The 24,796-nt window shown below is 46.8% G+C and overlaps 1 protein-coding gene across 4 annotated transcripts in view; it reads right to left on the bottom strand.

Moving 5' to 3' along the window:
- NCMAP (non-compact myelin associated protein) overlaps window positions 1-24,169 on the bottom strand; it is a 47,627-nt gene extending 23,458 nt beyond the window's left edge. Inside the window, exon 1 of one of the 4 annotated variants that reach the window (XM_075121304.1) lies at window positions 23,995-24,169. In XM_075121304.1, the coding sequence (XP_074977405.1) occupies window positions 23,995-24,121 (127 nt within the window). In that variant the 5' untranslated portion in view covers window positions 24,122-24,169. Of the gene's footprint in view, window positions 1-4,983; window positions 5,073-7,229; window positions 7,338-17,292; window positions 17,383-23,994 lie in introns of those variants that run through there. The other 3 variants (XM_048825745.2, XM_048825744.2, XM_075121305.1) reach the window with 3 other exon arrangements.
- Window positions 24,170-24,796: the final 627 nt, after the last annotated feature.

The raw sequence follows: 24,796 nt of genomic DNA, 5'->3' as shown, positions 1-24,796 counted from the left end.
CCCTGAGCAATTTACATGCAGTAGCTCAAGCTAGAAACATTAAACCCATGACTAGAGCCCGGGCTCCAGTCCAAACCTGGACGTCTACACTGCAATTGTATAGTCCCGTAGCTCGAGCCCCAGTCAGCGGACACTGGCCGGCTGTGGGTGTTTTACTGCAGCACAGACATATCCTAACGCCATGCCCCGGGGCCAGCCCAGGTCTTCAGGAAGGGCAGACTATTCCAGAGCTTCATCCCCCTGTTAGATGAGATCCTTGGCTGGGGAGGCTGATTTCAGTGCATTTTTTAGCAGGTCGGGGATGTGACTGCGGTCGCTGTTTGCTAAGCAGGTCTAGTCAGACCGGCAGGAGGTCTCAGCCAGAAGTAACATCCCTGGCATGGACAGACAGACAGAGTTCTAGATCTGTATGAAACCCGAACCTGCCGACGGGGGGGGTTTGGGGGGTGCATCCAGCCCAGTCTCCTGTCCTCTGACAGTGGCCAAAGCCAGGTGCCCCAGAGGGAATGAACGGAACAGGTAATCATCAAGCGATCCATCCCCTGTCGCCCATTCCCAGCTTCTGGCAAACAGAGGCTAGGGACACCATCCCTGTCCATCGACAGGTGCCTTTACCTAGCTAGGTTACTTTTGTGGCTTCCCATCATCATAGTCTCATGGCTTTGCCCTCACAGTCCCTTCTGCGAGGCAGCAATGAGCTGTGTCTATGGGGAACTAGAGGATTGGTACATCCAGTTTTTCCCTTGCCCATCTCCTCTGACTCCAGTCTGTGTGGTCTCTCTTCATCTCTCATGTATTGCCTCTCCCACAGCGGCAGCTCACATGACTAACAATAAGCAAGGTCAAAGTTAATAAGCTGATCCAGGCCAAATCCAATGCAAACTGGGCAGGGAGGAACTCACACACCCTCTCTGCAGGAATTTTGACCCCAGACAGGCACAAGGTTCGTGAGAACACAGCACACTGGAGTTCATTCCCCAAGAGCAAGGACTGTCGGCCTGGGTATATGCCAGGGCTTTGCACACTGTTCGCTGTCTCTGGGATTTGCTCAGCTGTACAAAGTGAAATGAAGCAGTTTCTGGCTTGAGGCTGTTTCTCCCAGTGACCACTCATGTCCAGCTGCCCTCTCTCAGTGCACCATCTGCAGGTTCCTTTAGCACCCTAGCATGGTGGGCATCCCCTCCCATGGTTGCTTATGGCATCAGAGAGCCAGGTGCTAGTAAACAGCACTTTCGCTTCCCACAGACAGATGGGAGCAGTTTGGTACAAACCAAAACACTCTCTGTTGTTGGAGGAACCCGTACAAATTTTCAGGCCTTTGGAGCGGACCCCGGAGCTGGAGTGCGGAGCAGCTCCAGAACAGGGGAGCTGCAGGTTTTTGGCTGGAGCTGGAGTGGAGCTGGAGCACAGCTCCAAAGCCCTGCAAATTTTTGTCTCCATATTTTCTTTTTTGGAAGTGTCACTTACGCTTTCTGATCAACTTAAGATACCTACAGCAGGGCACTGATGGGTGGACAATTTTAAGAGGCAAAATAGCTCTACTTTAATCTCTCAGCTGCAAAGCAAGACACATAGATTCGGATGTCCTGTTCTTTAAGAATTTCAGATTTCTGCTAGTTAGTTCCCAGTGAGAGGCCCTGGTTCTGACCTCACCTAAGGACAGTAACTTGATTCCCACACATCGAGTTTGAAGGTGCTTCACTCAGTGTTGGCAGGATTGGAGCCTCAGAAATCAGGCCCTCCTGCAGGTCACTACAGTCCGCAGTGGAGCTATTTCTCCCTCTTCTATCTACTCTAAGCCCCTGCGTAGGGCCAGATGAATGCTAGTGCCGGTGAAGGATGCCAGAGCATCCTCTGTCTGCAGAACAGGTACAGCACAGGCAGGACAAGCCACCTTCACGTGTCCTACCAACATGCCCCATTAAGGACACTTCTAAGACTAAAGGCAATTCAGCCTCCATGGCCCACTCAGTTCTTAGTGCCTTTGTTTAGACAACTATCAAGGGGACCAATTAACACCAGTGGTGATGGTGTGAGAGAGATGCACCCTTGTCCACTGGAAACTAGCCTGAATCCCACCGGTTCAGTTTGCAGAGTCTACAGATAAGCTCCATGATTTTTTTATATGCTGGATTTTTTTTTTTTTTTTGCAACAGCCTCTGCAAGTCTCATGTCTCAAGTGACACTTCAGAGGCGTCGTCTACACTGGAACTTTGTGAGCGTTACAAAAAAACACCTCACCCCACCCCCCCGAACGACAAAAGTTTTACCAGTGAAAAGCACCAGTGTGAACCGCCCTTTGTCGGCAGGAGCGCTCTCCTGCCAAGAAAGCTGCTGCCACTCCTTGGGGGTGGAAGCTGCTCTCCTGCCGGCAAACAGCAGCTACACTGCGCACCTTTTAGCAGCAAGGCTGAAGCGGCACAACCATGTCGCTAAAAGCTGAGTAATGTAGACACAGCCCAAGACACGCTGCATGAAAGCGACAGCTCCAGGAGGCTTGTTCTCACCCAACTATGCAGGGGAGTGCACATGTGCTGTAACTCCTTCTAGCACTTATGGGCATTAAATACAGGTAATTTACATGCACTGATGAACAGACAGACCCCTCAGTCTATAAAGCTGGGAAACCAGCCCACTTTTTCCTAAAGCGTGAACTCCCAGAAGCCTTTGCTGTCAGAGCACTTTAAACCACAGCAGCAGATCCTACAGCCCCACCTCCCTGATTGTGCATTTCACTAGGCCTTTGTGCTTAGAGGTCCCACTTTTCTGCAAAATTCACGAGCTGATATGTGCTTATCAGCCATGCAATATTTGCTCAGGCACCTTCGACTCACCCTTGCTAGTCCACTGAGTTGCTCTATTTCTCTAACAATCAGAAGCATCCGGCACTAGTCTGGGATTCAGCAGAGCAAGAATTCCTATGCACTTCACTCCACTTTTCCTTCCCTCCGCAGAGTTTTCACTGGATACTAAAAGAGAAAAGCCACTTTCTCTGTGATACAGAACTCTGGCAACTCCTTTCTCTTTCCAAACAACTTGATGAAACTTGTCACAAGATTTCTCTAACTACCGCACATATGAACCCATGAAACCCACTAAACTATTCAGGGTACACTTTGTATGAGCATGCACATGATACACTGCGCTTCCATCTGCCACCCTTTCTCTGAGATTCTGATAGCACTTTGCAAATGTTAATTCTTTAAGCCTCACATCCCCTGAGAATATTATAGCACTATACCCATTTTAGAGAGGCAGGTTATATGACCAGCCCACACAGCTAGTCAATCATCCTGTTTACTACTTCTGGGCGCCAGCCACTTGACCACAATTCTTCCGAATGCTCCATCTACAGCAGAACCTCAGAGTTACGAATTGACCGGTCAACCACACACCTCATTTGGAACCGGAAATACGCAATCAGGCAGCAGCAGAGACCAAACTATAAACAAACACAGAACAGGACTGTGTTAAACATAAACAACTAAAAATTAAAGGGAAAGTTTAAAAAAAGATTTGACAAGGTAAGGAATTTGTCTCTGTGCTTGTTTCATTTAAATTAAGATGGCTAAAAGCAGCATTTTTCTTCTGCATAGTGAAGTTTCAAAGCTGTATTAAATCAATGTTCTGTTGTAAACTTTTGAAAGAACCGCCACAATGCTTTGTTTAGAATTACGAACATTTCAGAGTTACAAAGAACCTCCATGCCTGAGGTGTTAGTAACTCTGGGGTTCTACAGTACTGGATTCATGACATTTTCTGCACAGAAAACCTGCAGTATTTTTTTTTCTTTTTAAGTGACTTCCCAGAGCACTAAGCGTCTCAATTACCTTGTGTCAAGGTTCCTCCCCCACTCTGAACTCTAGGGTACAGATGTGGGGACCTGCATGAAAAACCTCCTAAGCTTATCTTTACCAGCTTAGGTCAAAACTTCCCCAAGGTACAAAATATTCCACCCGTCGTCCTTGGATTGGCCGCTACCACCACCAAATAAATACTGGTTACTGGGGAAGAGCTGTTTGGACGCGTCTTTCCCCCCAAAATACTTCCCAAAACTTTGCACCCCACTTCCTGGACAAGGTTTGGTAAAAAGCCTCACCAATTTGCCTAGGTGACGACAGACCCAGACCCTTGGATCTTAAGAACAATGAACAATCCTCCCAACACTTGCACCCCCCCTTTCCTGGGAAATGTTGGCTAAAAAGCCTCACCAATTTGCATAGGTGACCACAGACCCAAACCCTTGGATCTGAGAACAATGAAAAAGCATTCAGTTTTCTTACAAGAAGACTTTTAATAAAAATAGAAGTAAATAGAAATAAAGAAATCCCCCCTGTAAAATCAGGATGGTAGATATCTTACAGGGTAATTTGATTCAAAAACATAGAGAACCCCTCTAGGCAAAACCTTAAGTTACAAAAAAGATACACAGACAGAAATAGTTATTCTATTCAGCACAATTCTTTTCTCAGCCATGTAAAGAAATCATAATCTAACACATACCTAGCTAGATTACTTACTAAAAGTTCTAAGACTCCATTCCTGGTCTATCCCCGACAACGACAGACTATAAACAGACACACAGACCCTTTGCTTCTCTCCCTCCTCCCAACTTTTGAAAGTATCTTGTCTCCTCATTGGTCATTTTGGTCAGGTGCCAGCGAGGTTACCTTTAGCTTCTTAACCCTTTACAGGTGAGAGGAGCTTTCCCCTGGCCAGGAGGGATTTCAAAGGGGTTTACCCTTCCCTTTATATTTATGACACCTTGAAAATCTAGAAATCCCACGTTTCGAACCTGTCAGCAACCTCATCATGTTCCCAGCAATAATGGAATTCACATCCATCCTTTTTGTGCTGACCGGCTACAGCAACACCTAGACATTAGGCGAACAATGACATGTTCCAAGCCTTCGGTTTCACTCCACATTAAGTACTAATCTGCCAGCACAGAATCGCAGGGCTTGAACACATAACTCAGCCAACCTTAAGGAAACACCTTCCGATTTGCTCGCCCGCCGCACAATAAAGACAACAGGCTCAGTTACATCCACAGAGATGAAGGAGGAAAATTGTTAGTGAAAGATTTTGTTCTTGCAAGTAGGCATTCCAGACTTCTCCCCAGGGATGAGGTAATTGCCCTGGATTGTTTCGAATGTTATGCCTTAATGGTTTTTAAATTAAAGAAACAAGTCGCTACTAATGGGCTAGCTTGGCAGCAAAACAAAATGTCACATCAGTATCATATTTCCTTCCTGTTTATGGCTGTATATAACAAGCTCAGTATATAGCAATATAAACGGGTCTAAATTCTGCTCACACAGGTGTGAATCCAAAGTAACTCATATGAAATGATTGCAGCCATATAACCGGTAGCAGAATGTGACTGACAGTGTACAAAGCAGAAAGGTTAATTCTGTAACAGCCTTATAAAACCTCTGTAATCTTGCAACTAACCACTGTACTAATGATGGAAAAATAAACTAGTGGAAACTTCTCGGGGGCTTCTACCTTAAAAAGATGCTTACACATCCTTCACTTTACACATGCTAGTAACCCGATTGGAATTGATGGGACTGCTCACATGTCTGTGGTAAAGCACCTATGTAAATCTTTGCAGAATCCGGTCCTAGGCCCTCATGTAATCTAACCACATAATAATGCCACAAACAATATCTACAGTATTCTGGATCCCCGAAGACTTTTGTTTTGCCTTATTCCAATAAGCAATCACTGTACAAAGAGCAAATTAATCTACAGCGATTGCAGTGGGTCGATGCAACCAAATGGGGAAAGCGAGTTCAGTGGCTTTTGGACTCTGGAGGCCAACAATGGTTGCACACCTCTTGTTTAAGGTTTTAAACCAGCTATCGGATGAAGCCCAAGAATGCTCTGGAAAGGACCTGATGGAGAATACCAGAGGTCTGTATGTTTGCCACACAAAAGAGGAGATTGGTTACACTGCGCATAGGAAGAAAAGGAGGACTTGTGGCACCTTAGAGACTAACCAATTTATTTGAGCATGAGCTTTCGTGAGCTACAGCTCACTTCATTGGATGCATACTGGTACATCTAGACTATTTTATTACATGTCACAATCCACTTTTAGAACCAACAAAAGCCTTTCCAACAAGTCTACGAACGCCCACTGGCCTCCCGTCCGTGCTGTCTGTATTCGGCATCAGCCAGCTTCTGCTCTCAACACTGATACCTGGGAGTGGGAACCTCTTGTTAAAAGGTTAAACCGCCACAGGAAAGGAAGGTTGGGGCAACTTTCCCCACTTCTGCGGCACTTCACCCCCCCCCCCCCCATCCTGGCCAGACACAACACAGACACATCCCCCAAAGAGCACTGCAGCAGTGAGGGGCATTGGGAAGCCTCCACACAAGCATCCCCTTCAAGGGATTTCACCCCAGCCCAGCTTCTCAGACTGTAAACGCTGGGCTACACCTAGCAAAGTGCAGCTTAATCCAGGGGGGGCTGCCTCCTTCCCGAGCCAGGAGAGAGCAAAGGACTGGATTCCCCATTCCCACCACTTCCTCCTTCTCTCTCACAGAGAGGCAGGGGAGAGGGGGGTCTCTTTTATTGACCCAACCTCTCCTGGGGCAAGAGACAAGCTTTGGGGCTCCCAGGGAGCTGAGGATCTCCACGAAGAGCTCTGCCTGAGCTCCAAGCCTACAGCAGTGGGTCCCCCTCCAATAACAGAGATTTCCCGCCCCCTTGTCTCCTGGGGGGCTGGAACTGTTTGTATAGTGGGGGGGGGGTGCTGAGAGCCACTGAACCAAACTGGAAACCTTGTCTATCATGGAAACCACTTCAAGCCAGGGGGTGCGGCAGCCCCCCTCCTTCCAGCACCTATGGGTGTCTCTCTATTACGGTGGGACCAAGGGGGCTACAACAGGAGCCCCACAGCCCGGAGCTACAGGGGGAAAGTCTGGTCAGCGCCCAAAGGGCAAGCACCCCACGACTGGCCCTGGGGGACAGCAGGGGACCCCCACGTGTGTCCCCGCTTGCAATGGGCGTTGCAGGTCCCCCCACGCCCTGGCTCAGGCCCTTGTCCCGGGGCGCAGAGCGGGGAGCCCAGCAGCGAGGCCAGGCTCGGAGCCGCGGGGCGGGTCGGAGGCTCGGCTGCAGGTCCCATAAGGACGGGCGGCGAAGGGGGCGCACGGCCCCGATCCTGGCCGGCGTACGGGGTCCGCGCCGGCTGGCAGCGGGACTAGGACGCACTTACCTGCCCGTGTCCGGGACTCGCCCGCAGCCCTAGCGCCCCGCTCCGCCTGCGGACACCCGGGGCAGCCCGGCGCTCCCCGCCCGCCTGTGCGAGCCGCCCCGGCTGGAGCCCCACCCTCCGCTCCAGGTGATCCGCCCGGCGGCCAGCCTCCTCCCCCGCCGGGCCGGCCCAGCCCGCGGGCTCCCCCGCGGCAAGTGTGGGGAGATTCGCCCCCACGTGGGGGGCAGCGGCAGCCCCGGTGGGGGTCCCATGAGCCAGCCTGCCGCACAGGGGGGGGAGCGAGAAATTCCTTTTACCCTCCCCCCCCATGACTTTAAAGAGGTTTTTTGGGGGGGAAGATTCCACCAAGCACCCCCCAGCAGCAGGAAATCCCTCCTCATCCCCCCTTGGCAGGGCTGGGCAATGATTTGTTTGTTAAGGGGGGGGCGGCTAGGGAGGAATTGCCCCACCCCACCATTCTGTCCCCTCCCGCTCTGGACATGTCTCCACTGCACACTAAGCCCCCTGATTCTGACTCCGGTTTGCCCCCCCTTCTGTCCCCACACACAAATCAGTCAGACTTGGGTCAGCAAGCTCTCAGGAGCTGCTGGGAGGGTGGGTCAGAACCAGCGTCCCCCTGGGACACAAGTCCAAGCCCTGTCATTTTGCAGTGCGGACACATTTTAAGCCCCAGACTCCAGTCAGAGGGTCTGGGTAGCACAATATGAACGTGTTAGCACCTGGGTCCAGCAACTTTAAACCTAGGTTTAGGATGCAGTGTGGACACTCAACTGCAGTGTTGGAAACACAGAGTCCACAAGCCTGGGTCCCACAGCCCTGGTGTGCAATGCAGTCTTGACATACCCTTTGGGGTCAGTAACTCCCCAGATAAGGGGTGGATGTGTCACCCCCCATTTCTATGCATGTCTATCCTTAACATCAGAATAAGCTCTGTACCCTGTCCCTGCTCTCAGATCTGCACAGTTGTCTCGGTATCAGAAGTCAGGCCCGCCAAAGCCATGAGATTGAAATAAAGTGGGGGCTTTTTTCATTTGCTTTCTGGTTTTTGAGTAGAGCTGGGTGAATCCATGATTTTTGCAGTCAGGGTTCGAACCAAAAAATTCAGAACACAAAAAAAAAACCAGTTTGGGTTGAAGGAACCATTATGTTTGGTTTTCAGGTGTTTCACCCTTTGGGTGCATTCAGTGAAAGTGAGCTACATTTCTAAACGCAACATTGCCAAATGAAAAGTGGAAACGTGTTTTCAAAATGTCTAGAACAAAACTTTTTTACTTTTTCTGAAAATTTTCCCTCTTTTTTTTTTTCCAGCCAAAACTATTGACCAAATTGGACCCAAATTCACCAACAGTATCGGCTGACCCGAAACCACATCTTTAGGCAAAAATATTTTGAGCTGAGATGTTCTATGTTTTCTTGGCAAAGAGTCCTAGACGTTTACCCCTTTTGTTCCTAATCGTAAGTTGAGATTCTCGTGTTATCACACTTCCAGGAGCTGGGACTTTAGGAAAAAACACCAAATATCATGAGACTTGTGATAAAATTGCGAGAGTGGGTGACCTCCCTCCTGCTCTATGCAGGTGCCTGTGGCTAACGTCGGAATTTGCTCTGTCCCCTATTCTGCAGTCAGATCGGCTCGGATGGAGCCCTGCATTGTGTGTCACTAGGGCTCTGCACAAACACAGGGGGCCATTCACACAGATCCAATTGCACAATCAAGGCCTGTATTTCTACATGGTATTTACCTGGAGCCACAGCTCTGTCACTTTATGTGCCCATCCCCCTCAAGAAAGTCATAAGCCAGCGTGACAGATTGTTAAATGTATCGAATGTCACCTCCGGACACACACACACACACAATATTTAATGTAACATACAGCTTTGGAAAAGAAGAACCCCCCACCCCGCAGACCAGCCCAAAATAAAGGAATTCACAAATGACCCATCAACACATCCAGCACTCATATGTGGAACGCTCAGACATGCAATTCCTCATCTATCCAGCCTTCAGCCCTAGGTACAGAGGCAGCAACCCACAAAGAAGGGGAGAGGAGCAGAGTCTGACTGGGTTTACTTAAACAACTGATTGGGAAAAATACCTGGGGGTGAGTGGGCACCAGCTCCACAATGGGTTAAACACGTGGGCCATTTCTTCTCTGGAGACCTGAGTGCATACACTGCTTTAAAATCACAGGTGAAAAAGATTTGGTTGATTATTGAATCTTATAATTTATTATTTGTTTGCAGCGGAGTCCCCAACATGCTCAGTGTTTTCCAGACATACTGGAAGGTGTGATCCCTGTTCCAAGTAACTCACAGACTAAGCACAGAAAGCCAGAGGTCAGAGAAGAAATCTCAGCATGGGACAGGGAATAGTGTAGTGTAGTCTAGATGTTAGCCTGTGGGCCTGGGGCTACGGACTCCTTGCTTCTCTTCCTGGCTCTATCATTGATCTTTGACAAGTCATTTAATCTCATGGTTAAAGTTTCAATTTAACCATCCGTAACCTGGGTGTAATTATTCCTACCTCAGAGCAGGGAGACTGGAAGGGTTAAATAATGTTTGTAAAGCACCTACAAGAGAGAACGCACACTACTATTGTGCATTTGGTTTGGAGAAAGTAGATCACACGCTTCTCTTCCCCCTTTCTCCTACCACAAGAACAAGGGGACATTTGATGAAATTAAAAGTGGCAAATTTACCAATTACACATCCAAGCAAAATAGGCGTGTAGGTATTTGGTTATCATTTACTCAATACTGAGACAAAATATTTTCACCTGCAAAAAGCCCTCTGCGCACCTTTCCAAATTTTTTAATATTAACCTTTGATAGACACACTGAATCGGTTAACTATGCGTAATCAGAGATTTCACTCAGTTTAAAAAAAAATCAATAGAAATGACGTGCCATGGGTGTTGTAATGACGCACCCTGTAATGTGGTTTTCCCTGTTCACTAGAGTGATCTGATGACTACACTCCTGGACAATGTCTCTTTAAACAAAGCTCACTGTTGTAATGGTTGTTTTGTTACATGGGAAAAATTTGTAAACCTGTTAAGTTTCAAAGTAGCAGCCGTGTTAGTCTGTATCCGCAAAAAGAAAAGGCGGACTTGTGGCACCTTAGAGACCAAACACATTTATTTGAGCATAAGCTTTCGTGAGCTACAGCTCACTTCATGCACTACATGCATCCGATGAAGTGAGCTGTAGCTCACAAAAGCTTATGCTCAAATAAATTTGTTAGCCTCTAAGGTGCCACAAGTCCTCCTTTTCTTTAAACCTGTTAAAGCTTCCTACATAAACAGTAAATAAAATAGGCAAATTTAAAGCAAACAAAAAGAAATAGTTTTTCAAACACATAATTAACCCATGGAACTCACGGTGACAAGATATTGAGGTCATGACCTTAGCAAGATCAGAAGAGGACTGGGCATCAAAAGAAAATCAGTCACATTAGGATGGATTACAAACAAAGAAACGTTTTGGGATGGACCGAACCTTCCTGCTTCAATGCATGAGCCAATCTCTAGCTACTGTGGGTTAGGAAAAGGCTTTCCTGGGAATTGGTCCTGCTTCGAGCAGGGGGTTGGACTAGATGACCTTCTGGGGTCCCTTCCAACCCTTATATTCTATGATTCTATGATTCTATGATTTCCTGATGAGTGGGTTATTCCATGGCTTTCTACTGCAGACCCGAGCGTGTCTTCCTCTGAAGCATCTGGGGCTGGTCACAGCAGAGACCAGACGCTGGGCTAGATAGGTCACTAGTCAGATGCAGTGAAGCAGTTCCTACCTCCAGCTCTGCCAACCCTTCTGCCACTATCACATACACAATACCATTGGGATTCTCTGTTTGAAAAAAATCCCAGGAGAGGGCCAGCGGTCCCCTTGCAGACCAGGATAGGTGGAACTTTTTGTGGGAAGCTTTATACACCCCCATGCCTACCTTGTGCTGGGCACCTCGCTTTCAGAAGCAATGTATTCACCCACATTCCATTATTGAAGAAAAGGATTAATGGGGATGCAGTCTGGTGATGGAAATTATATTTGTAAGCATGGAACATCATTCTGAGTAAAGGGGAAAAGAACTAAAAAATAAAAGTGAATGGTTTCACAAATAGCATATACTTTTCCCATGCAACACATAATTAGCTGGTGGAACTCACTGCTACAAGATATTGAGGTCAAGCCTTTAGTAGGAACAGAAGGGGAGTGGGCCTCCAAAGAATATCCAGTCTTAGGCTGGGCATTTCAGACACCTGTGTGAGTTCGGTGCCCAAATACACTGACACTCAGGAGGGAGTTTGAAAATCCCTGCCGTATTCCATTAGGCACAAAATCTGATCTAACCAATACAGCTGACACAGACTGCAAAGGAACAATACTGGCTTGGCTTGTGTTAAAAAGCAGCTGATGTCTCCTGGAAAACTGAACCAAATCCTTTTTATAAACACTCCTGTTTGTCCTATTTCCTGTATTCCCTCATTCCTTAGTATATCCATGAAAAAAGGATCTTTGTAATCATCAATTCCTTTTTAACCTCACTTGAAGTCATAAGCTTCAGGCATCAGACTGGTTTCTGTGGGAATGATTCTGCCATGGGAGTTTTTAAAATAATGTCAGGGTCAGTAAGAACTGAGGAGTCTCCTTTCTCTCCACCAAAAGACCTTGTTTCCGTCCACACCTTAATTAGGAACAAAAGGAAAGACACACAAGTCATCAGCCAGAGCCATCAAGCTATGTGTTTACACTACACGCATCACTGGAGTGCCATGTGAGTAGACTGATTTCTAAATTAAATGTTCCACACTCATTATGTGGGTTCAGTGCCTAGAACAATGGGGGCCCAATCCCTGACTGGGGACTCGGGGTGCAGTGTATCCTAGTGGATAGAGCACCTGACTGAGACTGAAAGAGAGTAGGGATCAACTCCTGGCTCTGTCACTGGCCTGCTGGGTGACCTTGGACAGGTCACTTCACCTCTTTGTACCTTCGTTTTCCCATTTTTACTGACCTCCTTGTAAGGCGCTCTGAGATCCATGGCTGAAAAGCACAGTACAAATTCACTCAGAATTTGCTTGAGGCTGGTCCGTCAGCCAGCTCCGTAGAGCTGGAGAGCATAGTTTGTAGCCATTCTGGGATAAATCCTGATCCCAATGGAGCTCTTGTTGACTTCAGTGGGACTAAGATTTGCCCCTCCCTGAATCTCTAAATACACCCTGCAGCATATGCGATGGTGTAAAGGTGCATGAGCAGCATGGGATCAGATCACCCATGGGATAGGACACTTCCTCATTTCTGTCTGTATTTTTAGAACTATATTGTTCAGGAGGTAAATCTGCTACCCCTTGGTTGTGCATTGTGATGGATTTAACCTGTATTGCCACCTACATTGCTATCCACATGACCAAAAAAAAAGGGGGGGGCGGGTGGGGGGCATTTCAATCCAGCTTGGAAGAGGTGGGAGCCAGCTCAGAAAGTTCACACCTGTAGCAGAATCCAGAGTGTTTGGATTCAAACCCATCTCTGCTCCTGCTACCCCTGTGCAAGCCTTTCTTTGCATACAAGGCTTCTCTGCCGGGGTGGTGCAAGGAAATTTAGGGCCTCCAGCAAAGACTGAGGGAAGATCAGCCTCAACCTCCTATCTCATGCCAGCTGCGTGGAAATGAGGGTAGGGGGAGACGGATCACTTCCAGAACTGGGCTATGCCTTTATGCAAAGAGTTAGGCGAATAATATCTGGAGGAAATCTGTGCTATATCCCAAGCAGGACTGGGAGAAAGCAGGAGATCATCCCAAAGCCCTAGAGGGCCCAAGCTGTTATCCCCACAGAGCTCACAGTTAGCATGAAACAGTTTACGCTGAAGTGTGGCTCTCATCACTACCTGTCCCTGGCATGGTTGGCCCCCTTAATCTAGGGCCTCCTGCAGCTGCAAGTTGGGCAGGAGTGCCTGATCCTCCCTTCTGCCATCATCTTTAAACATTTGAAGCATTAGTAAGAGTCATTCCCACGGATGTGAGGATACAGGGGGCTGACACGTGGAGATTGGCCTAAAACCAACTACTGCAGTTCACTGCTCACCAAGGGGCCCTGCTATAATGGCAGATAACAATCCCATGGTATGCGGGCATTGGGAAATCCAATGTTCTGATGGGTGCATTAGCATTCCTTATCTCCCTGGTAGAGCTGCTAAGGCAAATAAAAAACTCAGTAATTAATCACTCTGTTGGACAGAGGCAGGGATTGGAAGGCAAGCGGCATTATTGCGACTGGCTCAAATTCCACTGCCTCCCGGCCGCCCACAGATGCACATTAAAAGTTCTACACAGCAAAAGAACTTGGGGGAACCTAATACCAGGAAGCTTTATCACTGCCCAGCCGAAGAGCCCAACGCAGGGAGGAGCCAGTTAGCATTTGCCAGCCTTGCCCACCCTTAGATCAGGCCCTGGAGACAAGGACCAGAGCTCCTCAGCCCCAGAGGCAGGGTTAAGTTCAGAGGTGAAATAAATGGTGTAACTGACACACTGAGGTAGAAGAATGGGGAAAATGCTAGCAGGAGGGTGTGAAATATAATGGGTTTGCATGTCGCTGGGCATGTCTAGGCAGGAACATGGGGGAGAGATTTCTTACCATCCACTTTCTTACTTTAGACTCACACCTGCTTTACCTATGTGTAACGTACACCACTATCCACATTGCCTTTGGATTTGGTCCATGGTCTTTGAGACCCAACAGCGAGGCCCTTTATGGGCTGATATTTAAAAGAGAAACTACTTTACAACTTAAAAAGAAGATACTTGATGATTCCCACTACCAGGCTTGTGAGAACAGCCAGGAGCGCCGTATTAGCTGTAGCTTTGCATAAGTCAGGCAAGAAGACTTTTTGAAATTGCTATTTATTTGTATTGCGATAGCGCTTAAAGACCCCTGCCTGAGATCAGGGTCCATGACACTATATGCTGTACAGACACAAGAGACAGGCTTTGCCCGGAGGCGTCTTCAAGCTACATAGACAATACAGATGTGGGTGGGGAAACAGAGGCACACAACAGTAAAGTGACTTGCCCAAAGTCACAGAGCATGTCAGAGCTGGGAATAGAACCCGGGTGTCCTGACTCACAGTCCGGTGCCTTTTAGTATTTTAATGTCAACTCTCCACAAAAACAGTAACTAAGTAGCTCAATTTTCTTATCCCTATGTGACATATAAAGAAATTGAGGCCGAGAGCAGCATTGCCAACCCAATGAGCATTCAAACATAACGAATCAACCCCCCCACCACAAAAAAAAAAAAAAAATCAAGAGATTGCTGAAAATCATGAGATTTTTTTAATATGGGATGCTTTTTATTTGGCTCCTGCAGCTCTTTTGAGCCTTTAGGAGCCACATTTTCAATTTTCTTTCTGCATGCTCCATGAGGGCTAGAAACTTTTTTTTTTTTAAATGAAAACCTAGATTTGCCCATGATCACCTGACTCCAGGAGCTGGGGCTTGGGGTGTTAAGTAAAACACCAAAAATCACCCACAAGAGTTGGTATCACTGAGAGAGTGACTCAAGGCCGCTCAGTGAATCAGCAGATGAGTCAGGACTAAAAGTGAGAAGCCCTGCACTAATTCTGCCAGCCCAGCCCGCCCCTCTGGTTAAGGAGCCATTGGTTATGGACTTTCAGATTCTCCATCTGTGTAGAATAAACCCACCCTTCTGTCGCTCAGAGACATGGTGCATCAGCCCTTAGTCACACATCCATTGTGCACACCTCACCTGCAATTAACAAAACAGGGTCTCCTTACCATGCCAGGCTAGCAGTCCCCGATTTCCCTCCTCTAGACCTACCCAGGTGATGAGCATCAATGTCTAAAGGCAGCGCTGATCATTTGAAATATAACAGGAGATACTTTGGGAACAGGGAATGTAATTCATTCCACTCAATACACTTTTCCACTCCTTGAAATTGTTCAGAGCGAGACTGAAACTGTCTCTCACCATAAGCTAGTTCAGCTCATTGGATCCACTCATGCTAATGGAACAGACCAGTGAGGGACCGACAGGGCAGATGGGCTATGGTACCAGAGTTATCTTACCACCAGTACAGTCTAGTCATCTGGTTACTTGTGTATTTGGTTACTAGTCTAATGGCTAGAACAGAACACTGCAAGTTAGGACTCCTGAGTTCTCACTGATTGGCCATTCCAGCTGGGTGGGGGTGAGAAGAAAAGGAATAGCCTGTATGTGTAGAGCAAGATAAGATGAGACACCAGTTCTGAAGTGGGCATAAGAATATTTACCCAGTGCACCAGGGTGTTGTGAAGTGTTAATATGTGTAAAGTGCTTTGAGATCCTTGAATGGAAATCATTCTGTAAGGGTAAAGCACTGCTATGGTCGGGTTCCCATTGTCAGTACCCCAGGCCCCAGCTTTGATGCCAGTCACCTTGGCGAATACATTCAAGCAGCAGTGTTAGTTTTTAAAAAGCTGCTTCTGTAATCCCAGGTGATGGTTGGGTTCCATAGGTGAGGTACGTGCTTGGCATGCGACTACTGCAGTAAACAGAAAGTCACCTCTTGTATAGGATTGTTTGTGTTTCCTGAGCCTGGCAAGGTGCTTACTGTAAGTATCCGGGTTGATTCAGATTTAGTGTTGGGTACGAAGCTCATTTTAACACTTTATCAAATGTAACCAGGGGAACAAAACGTGAAAGCTTTTACTCTGGAGACAGTGGATTCCAGAGGGAATTAGAGCTTCAAAACCTAGTTGCTGGTGGCTTTTTTTTTTTTTTTTTTTTGCAGAAGTTTAAAGATCCACCATTTAACGGGGCAGCTTAGTGACCTAAGAATCAGCATGGAGCAACTGAGATTTCCTTGAGCCGCAGGTTCAGAGCTCAGCAAGGCTGACGCAGTCCTTCATCTTTCCAGGGTGATCAGTTTGGTTTAGTGGGTGTCTTTATAAGACTCTTAAAAAATAACATGATTCTGCCTGGACATGAAAGAACTTGAGGCACTGTTGTGAACGCAGGGGTGGTATCCTTACCCCACATTCCCCTTCCATTCTCCACCTCGGAGCAGGCTGCATTTCAGTGATGCGACGTGTGTAGCTGATGAAAGGTGCTACACGGTGGTTAAATAGTATTACAACAGTCCTAACAATTCATTTAGTCCAAAAAAGGAGACATCAGCCCATGCGACTACCAAACAGTCCAGACTTCTGGAGAAAGTCCCAGGTCTCCAGTCAATTGCTTTCCTATGGTCTGCCCTTTGCCCATCAGTGAGTGGGTTGGGGCGGAATGCTAGAGAGGAGAGCAGGAGTAAAGGTTTCCATTGTAAATTGCTGCCTAGATCCTTTAACACACTTTTCTCCCCAGTGAAGCTAGAGCACCCGGGTCTGGAGCTTATGGAGAGCCCAGCCAGTTCCAGCTGTTCTGTCGGCTTTAGGGTGGGGTCTTTGGAAATGCCCAGAGGATCTCTAGCAATTTTGGTTCTATCTGTTCTACTTGGCAGCATTTCCGCGCTGCACAGGGCCCCCTGAGCACATGTGGCTTGGTGCCCAGCCCTTCTCCATTACCTGAGCAATAAAAGCTATTGAAAGGTTTATAGTCTCCTGTGTGTGTAAAGCATGGCATGCCCTTACCAAGCAGCCAGCGGCTTGATTTGCTCAGGGGAGAGAACGCGCCTCTTAGTGGAGGGACTTTCCAGATTAGAGACTCTAGTGACTGAAGCTCAATGCCAGGAAACACCAGGGAGGTACAGTCTCTGCTCTACCATTGACACGCTGGCTGGCCTTGGGCAAGTCACCAATCTCTCTTTTTCTCCATCAAGGGAAAGTAATACTGTAAAAAGAAAAGGAGTACTTGTGGCACCTTAGAGACTAACCAATTTATTTGAGCATGAGCTTTCGTGAGCTACAGCTCACTTCACGAAAGCTCATGCTCAAATAAATTGGTTAGTCTCTAAGGTGCCACAAGTACTCCTTTTCTTTTTGCGAATACAGACTAACACGGCTGTTACTCTAATACTGTAAAGTAACATAACAGCACAGCCTTTGCAGGATGGGCTCTTACTGACCCCTTACCTCCACAATTCTGGCAGCTGCTTTCGTTCACTTCAGGCAGCAACTTCAGATGAAGTCCTGAACTTCAGAACAGAGCAAGGTTGGCCTCAGCTGTCTCCTGAGTGGGCTATTCCCAGGACTTCCTGTCTGACACTCTAGCTTCTCCTGAAGAGAATTTCACAGCCTTTCACCTCTGCTGCGTGGGAGCTAATGAGATTCACTTGGTCTGGCTGCTGGGGCAGCCAGCAGAATACGCTGCACCTCCACTCAGATCTTGATATTTCTTCCCCTGGGAGAAACAGAACTAAGGTGTTGCAAGCATAAGAGTTTCTTCCCTGCAGGATCCCAAAACCTGGATACCATGTCATAAATGCTTACCTGGGAGCCTCAGTTTGCGAAGCACGGTGTACGTATTGAGCATTGTTATCCTGATTAGTGCTGCAGTGAACTAGCCACACTTTGGCACGGATGCCCCACTGAACTCATCTGGCTGAAGATGATACAAGTCTAGGAGAGGACGGCGCTCACTCTTAGATCTCTATAGTGTCCCTCACAGTAGTGAAGAAACAGGACTCAGATGCAATGGATGTGAAGGGGATTCTTTGCTGAGATCCCTGCCTAAACAGGACCTTGTACTGATCTCTGGAGGCTTTTCCCCCCAAAGGTCTATTAGCTCCAGCCCTTGTGGCAGCAGCTGAGGGGAGTGCTACGTTGACCGGCCACCATTTTCTTAAACCTATTGGCACATTAATAACCTCATTCAGAGCAGGTTTAGAGGACCCAGTGGCTAAAACACCAGTTGTCTCCATTGCATGAGATATTTAACGTGAGGATGGTCAAAGCACCAGAAAGCAGAGTACATGAAACAATTCAGCACTGGCTGGCAGGAGTGGATTAGAGGTCCTTGAAATCTCTAACATCTATTTTGTCTGTTACTGACTTTTCCTGAGGTCAGGAGGTTAGAGAGCTTCTGAGAGACAGAACCAGTGCTTCCCAGTACTGAGATCCTCTCCTATTTTTGACATAAAATTGCTCTATGCAAGCGGAAATCACCTGTAGCACCGGACCCTGCGATTATGGATCCGATGTAAAAATTTACTTACAAGAACGTCTTGATCTTGATGCTCCACAGGGTAAAGTTCTCTCTCATGGAAAGAAAAAAAAACAACCAAACAGGAAGAGTGTATTTAGCATAACCTTTGCCCCACTGCACGGTCAGTCAACACTGAATCAATTGTACCATCAACAACTGGGGTCATCACAGCAGTACAGTGTGTTACAGACAAAGCACTGTGCGTGGGTGTCAAGGAACAAAGGGATAAAATGAACCAATGAATGAATCAGGGCAACAAAAAGTGCTGTGACAAATTTGAGGCGCTCATGCTGTGTCATGTGACCACTTGGCATTTCACAGTGACAGCGAGGAGAAGTACACTTGAGCTAAAGGGGAATCTCCGTGAATGGTTAGCAGATTAGAGCCTCTGACACAGAACTGAGTCCTAATTCCATCCAGTACAGGGCAGTTGTGCCTAAGGACAAAGTCAGTCTCTGGAGAACCCAGATTATAGGATGTACGGCTGGAGGCCCTACAAAATACAGGGAAAGGATAATGCCCCGGTTGCAAGAAGCTTGAATAGTGGCTCTCTCTCCTACAGCCCGTGAGGCCCTCAGCAATCAGGATCTGACCGACTAGGAACTGTGGATGCCTCACAGGGCTGTGCTGTTGCTTTGAGAAATTACTTGGTGAATCCATGGTCCCTGATTCCTTTGTCCACTAGCTCAAAGCACCTGGACCCTTTGGTGTACTAAAGAGAAGTCCTGCAAAACTGGATCAGTTGGGATTTCTGGGTGGGGGGGGGGGGAGGGGAGGCCTACAGAATTAGATATTAACCCAATTTTCCACATGAAGAAAATGAGGCCTGGAGAGGTTACTACGTTCCTTGCTCAAAGTCACACCGTGAATCAGAGGCAGACTTTGGAACAGATCCCAGAGCTCCTGATTCCTATTGCCCCCCTCTGACTCTCAACACATGTCTTCTTTCTCTGCAGCAGGTACACGGGTAGTGACAGAATCACATTGTTTCCTTTCCAGGTAAAAAAAATCTCCTCTTGTTTTATGTGTATGACTCATCTATATCCTTCCACATTATTTAACTCCACAAAGCACTTTGAACTAGAGCGTGTGTGAAAGATACCATACAAAATAGAAGCCAATTCTGCAAGAACTCCACTTACAAAGCTCTCACTGGCTTCAATGAAAGTCTGTGCAGAGAGTGTCTACAGAGGGTCAGACTTGCCATAGGCCTTAAACTTCTATTATTAGCTAATGCATTGGCATCCACTTCTGAGTTGACACACAAGATAGAGGCTAGGGTCACCAACCCTGCCCATCCTGGCTAATAGCCATTGATGGACCTATTGTCCATAAACTTATCTAGTTCTTCTTTGAACTCTGTTATAGTCTTAGCCTTCACAACATCCTCTGGCAAGGAGTTCCACAGGTTGACTGTGCATTGTGTGAAAAAATACTTCCTTTTCTTTGTTTTAAACCACTTAAGTCACTTAGAACAGCGGCTAGGGTGTCCCCACTCCAGGGTGCTCTCTCCGCTCTGGACACTTCTCTAACCCACTGATCATTACATACAGTTCAAAGCCAATACAATTCATTAAACAGCAATCAATTTAAAAAATAAGGAAAAAATGGGAAAGAGCAGGGAAGTAGCTGTTTAAGAGTCCAATCCCGTAAGGTCCTAGGGGCTCCTCAACTCCCCTGGAATTCCATGTCCCCATCAAGTTTAGTTGAGGGTGCTCAGCTCCCCATCAGTGCTGGCCTTCAAGTGCTCAAAATGGAAGTGGGATAATTATACAGGTGCTATAAAAGCCCACGTAGAAGCAGAGTCACAGATACAGCTAGGTGTGCATCTCTCCTATTCAGATTAGCAAAGGCAAGTACTTCTGCATTTTCCCCAAGGGAGTGCGGGCTCTTTGCTTATGGTCCTTTCCACATAAAAAACCACACAGGAGCACTAAACCCTCAAATATATTTTTTCAAGACACTAAATGATCCGAGCAACAAAACCCAGATAAGCAGAAAAGAGTGAAAGATAATGCAGCTCCCAACATGTGCAGAGAGGCACCAGCCCATTCAAAAGGTATATGGAATATTCATTCCCTTCCTGGGAATAAATTAAGTGGGGACATTTTATGCTTGAGGCCTTTTCGCAGGAGATTGCTCAGTGAGAAGTGAGAAATTGAACCACCAACAGCAGCAACAGGTTCATGAAGCCAGAATCCTTGTTTAGAAGTTCTTAAAACAAGCCAGCACTTACTTTTTCTTGAAGTCTCCCTCTTCCCAGGGTATACACTTTGTTAAACTGGACAGATGGTGGTAAATATTTGTCAGCTCTTTAAGAAGGGGAAAATTCCTCAAGAGAATTGCTAGTTTTCTGACAACACAGACATAAGAAAAAAGAAAAGGAGTACTTGTGGCACCTTAGAGACTAACCAATTTATTTGAGCATAAGCTTTCGTGAGTTACAGCTCACTTCATCGGATGCATGCTGTGGAAAGTGTAGAAGATCTTTTATACACACAAAGCATGAAAAAATACCTCCCAGCACCTCACTCTCCTGCTGGTATTAGCTTATCTAAAGTGATCACTCTCCTTACAATTGTTACATTACTTTAGATAAGCTATTACCAGCAGGAGAGTGGGGTGCTGGGAGGTATTTTTTCATGCTTTGTGTGTATAAAAAGATCTTCTACACTTTCCACAGTATGCATCCGATGAAGTGAGCTGTAGCTCACGAAAGCTCATGCTCAAATAAATTGGTTAGTCTCTAAGGTGCCACAAGTACTCCTTTTCTTTTTGCGAATACAGACTAACACGGCTGTTACTCTGAAACCATTCATATTAGCAGGGGCTCTAATTAAGAGAGAAAATGAGGATCAAAAAGTAGGGGGGAAATTTATGCTAATTAATTAACTATAGTTCATGTTTTTGTTCAGGAAGTCTGCATTTCACTAGGCTACAAGGGAGGTAGGGTGCCCTAGAGGTAGGGAACGGGACTAGGGGTCAGGAGACTTGGGTTCTCTTTCTTGCTGTTACTGACCAACTGTGTGATCCTGGACAAGTCACTTTCCCGCTTTGTGCACCTGCGTCCCCTGTCACTCATTGTCCATCTTGCCTATTTATGTTGGTATTTTGAAAAAGGAGTCTGAATTTCAGTTGGAGCAGGGCACCCAACCCCCGTCAGTTCCTCTGAGAAGCCTGTCTTCAGACTGTAAAATCTTGGGGGTAGGGATTTGTCTCCTTATGTTTGTACCATAGGCACCAACTTTTCCCGGCTCCAGTGGGTGCTCACCCCGGCCCTGCCCCGCCTCCACCCCTGCCCCACCCCCATTCCAACCCCTTCCCCAAAGTCCCCGCCCCAACTCCACGCCCTCCCTACCCCTATTGGACTCCTTCCCCAAATCCCCACCCCGGCCCTGCGTCTTCCCAGAGCACGCCCTGTACCCTCTCCTCCCCCTCCCTCCCAGCCCTTGCCACCGCGAAACAGCTGTTTTGAGGTGGCAAGCGCTGGGAACTACGGGGAGAAGCAGGGACGCAGCGCGCTCAGGGGAGGAGGCGGAGGTGAGCTGGGGCAGGGTAGGGCGGGGATATGCCGGTGGGTGCAGAGCACCCACCAATTTTTCCCCATGGGTGCTCCAGCCCCGGAGACCCACGGAGTCGGTGCCTATGGTTTGTACTGCACCTAGTACCACAGAGCTGCAATCCAAGCTGGGACCCGAGCAAAACAGATAAAGTAGAACTTCATGTGACCAAAAGGAATGCAGTTTCTGTAGACTTTAAAATAATAAACTAATTATTTCAATGTTCATTCACAGAGATTTACAGGCTCCTTCTGCTGGCTAATTTAATATAGAAACCCTTCCTTACTTTCCAAGCTTTCCTTGATTTACTAAATAGTTAAATTAAGAAGGTTTCAGAGTAGCAGCCGTGTTAGTCTGTATTCGCAAAAAGAAAAGGAGTACTTGTGGCACCTTAGAGACTAACAAATTTATTTGAGCATAAGCTTTAGTGAGCTGTAGCTCATGAAAGCTTATGCTCAAATAAATTTGTTAGTCTCTAAGGTGCCACAAGTACTTCTTTTTAAATTAAGAAGGCAGCATCATCCAGTAGTTAGTACACATACCAGTGCAAAATGTTTCCAAAAAGGAATGGACTACAGAAATGCTCAGACTCAAGAATTCAGCCTCTCAATATGCTAACAGGGAAACACATGTCTAGCCTGGTGACTGAGTGTGGGAGGAGGGTGTGGGCCCAAATTCTGTTACTGGCTTATGTTTCACTGCCCATTAGTGTTTGCAGTGATGTTGAAGCTGTGTTGGTCCCAGGATGAGAGAGACAAGGCGGGTGAGGTAGTATCTTTTACTGGGCCCACTTCTGTTGGTGGAAGGAACAAGCTTTAGAGCTTCACAGAGCTCTTCCTCAGGTCTGGGGAAGGTAGGGTATCCAGAACATGCCAGCTAAATACAAGGTGGGACAAATTGTTAGGCAGAAAGGGTTCACACATGTTGTAGGAGACCACTTAAGTGGGCAATTCAATTGAAGTGGGCAATTCATACTTCAGTTCTAGGGGAAAGAAAGGTGTTAATTGTCCACTTCATTGTACCTGGTCTCCTATAATATGTAAACCACTCCCACCTCGTATTTAGCTTGGACAGTCTTACCTTCCCCAGATCTGAGGAAGAGCTCTGTGAAGCTCAAAAGCTTGTCCCTTCCACCAACAGAAGTTGGTCCCCTAAAAGATATTACCTCACCCACCTTGCCTCTCACACTGACAATTCTTGCAGTAAATCAAATTTTCCGCCCATCTGTGTGTGGATGATTACATTTTCATAATGTTTCTATTAAGATATACACACTGTATGTAAGTGAAGTTCTCAACATGCTTTGAAGAGTGTGTAATGACCCCTAGCTTTTATGTAGAACTTTCACCTGTAGATCTCAAAGTGCTTTACAAAAGAGGTAAGTACCATTAGCCTTTTCTTATGCACACCCTATGCAAAGTCCAAACACACACCCTTCCTGGGGTTTGGCTTTGGGGAAGAATTTCACAGGCAATTTATTGTTATTAATCTGTATTATGGTAGCACCGAGGAGCCAATTGAAATCAGGGGCCCATTGTGCTAAGCACTGCACAATACCATGTTCGGTTACAAATACCTTAATCTAAATGAGTGCCAAAAAGTCAATGGGAGTTAGGAGCCTAGCTGTCCTTTGTGCCTTTGAGAGGCTTTTTATTGGTTACCCAAAGAGTAACAAAAGAAAACTCAACCCACACTTCCTTCCTGAGTCTGATTCTTCCAAGGATTTCCCTGCAGAACCTTCTCTAGTCCAGACTCCCAGTCCCTAGTTCCTCCTTCAGCATCTTGAGGTGCCTGTGCTTAGCGTATGTCTACAAGGCCTTATGAACAGTCACCCGGTTACGATATCTAACCAAACATTTAACACTGTGGCCCTTAGTTCTCATTTAATACAGAGATCCTCCCAATCCCGATTTTACCCTTTTCTTGCAGCTACAAGAGAGCTCAGTTTGTGTTACATGATTTTAATGTAATATTTGAAAGTGATGCAGCTCCTTGATTATACACTCCCCCCCCCCCCCCCCCCCCCCGGCTTTGTATCTGCGCTGTATTTTCCCCTGGTATAGGACCTACTTTTATTAGGACCGACTCTCCTCTCATCCACAGCTCTAATCTTTCCAGCTCCCTTTGCAAGTCGGTTCCATCCTTCTTTATGGCAGTTACTACTCCAAACGTTGATGTTGTCCGCAGAGCTGATCATGGATAAAATTATACCAAATGTCTGAAAAAGATAGAGACAGAGCCAGGTGTGCAGCAAAGTGTTTGTCTGTTCTCGAGTTAGTTGGCGAGAAAAAGCTCTGGAAACCCTAAGTAGTCCTGGACTGGCAGGAGAATCATTTTGTATTAGCAACAATTCAACAACCACAGTGTCAAAAATGAGGGTGAAGTGCACAATTTTAATTGCTGTACATCTACAATTAATTTGGCTTTGCTTGCTATGAACATAGTAAACATGAAACCTAGGTCACACCTGTCCACTTTAACAGACTCATTTCCTGGGGACATCATCACATTGTGTGCTGAGGGGCCATGACGAGTCATCCCTTTACCTGGCAGAGTAAATCAGTCCTTTCTGATCTCAGGGCAAAAAACAGCCATGTGGGGTTTATTTTGCACCTTTTCTTAGCCAGCAAATGGAATTTGGCACTGGGTGCGTGAATGGGGGAGATGGGGTGCACGTTTTTCATTTTCTAGATTTTCTGCACTAGGAACTGAAGGATTCCTCCTGCATAAAGCTGGCACACCATAGGGGAAAGCCCCATGCCCTGGTTTAGCCCTTTTTAGAGAGACTAATCTCAGGGGAAAGGGTAGATCAATTTTCGTACTCATTCATATCCCTGATCTACACTCAGAGAGAGTTAAAGTTGCCACATAA

This window comes from Caretta caretta, chromosome 19 (assembly GCF_965140235.1).
Source record: "Caretta caretta isolate rCarCar2 chromosome 19, rCarCar1.hap1, whole genome shotgun sequence".
Lineage (NCBI taxonomy): Eukaryota > Metazoa > Chordata > Testudines > Cheloniidae > Caretta > Caretta caretta.
The sequence above is the reverse complement of the archived record's forward strand: the minus strand, read 5'-3'. Positions and strand labels throughout refer to the sequence as shown.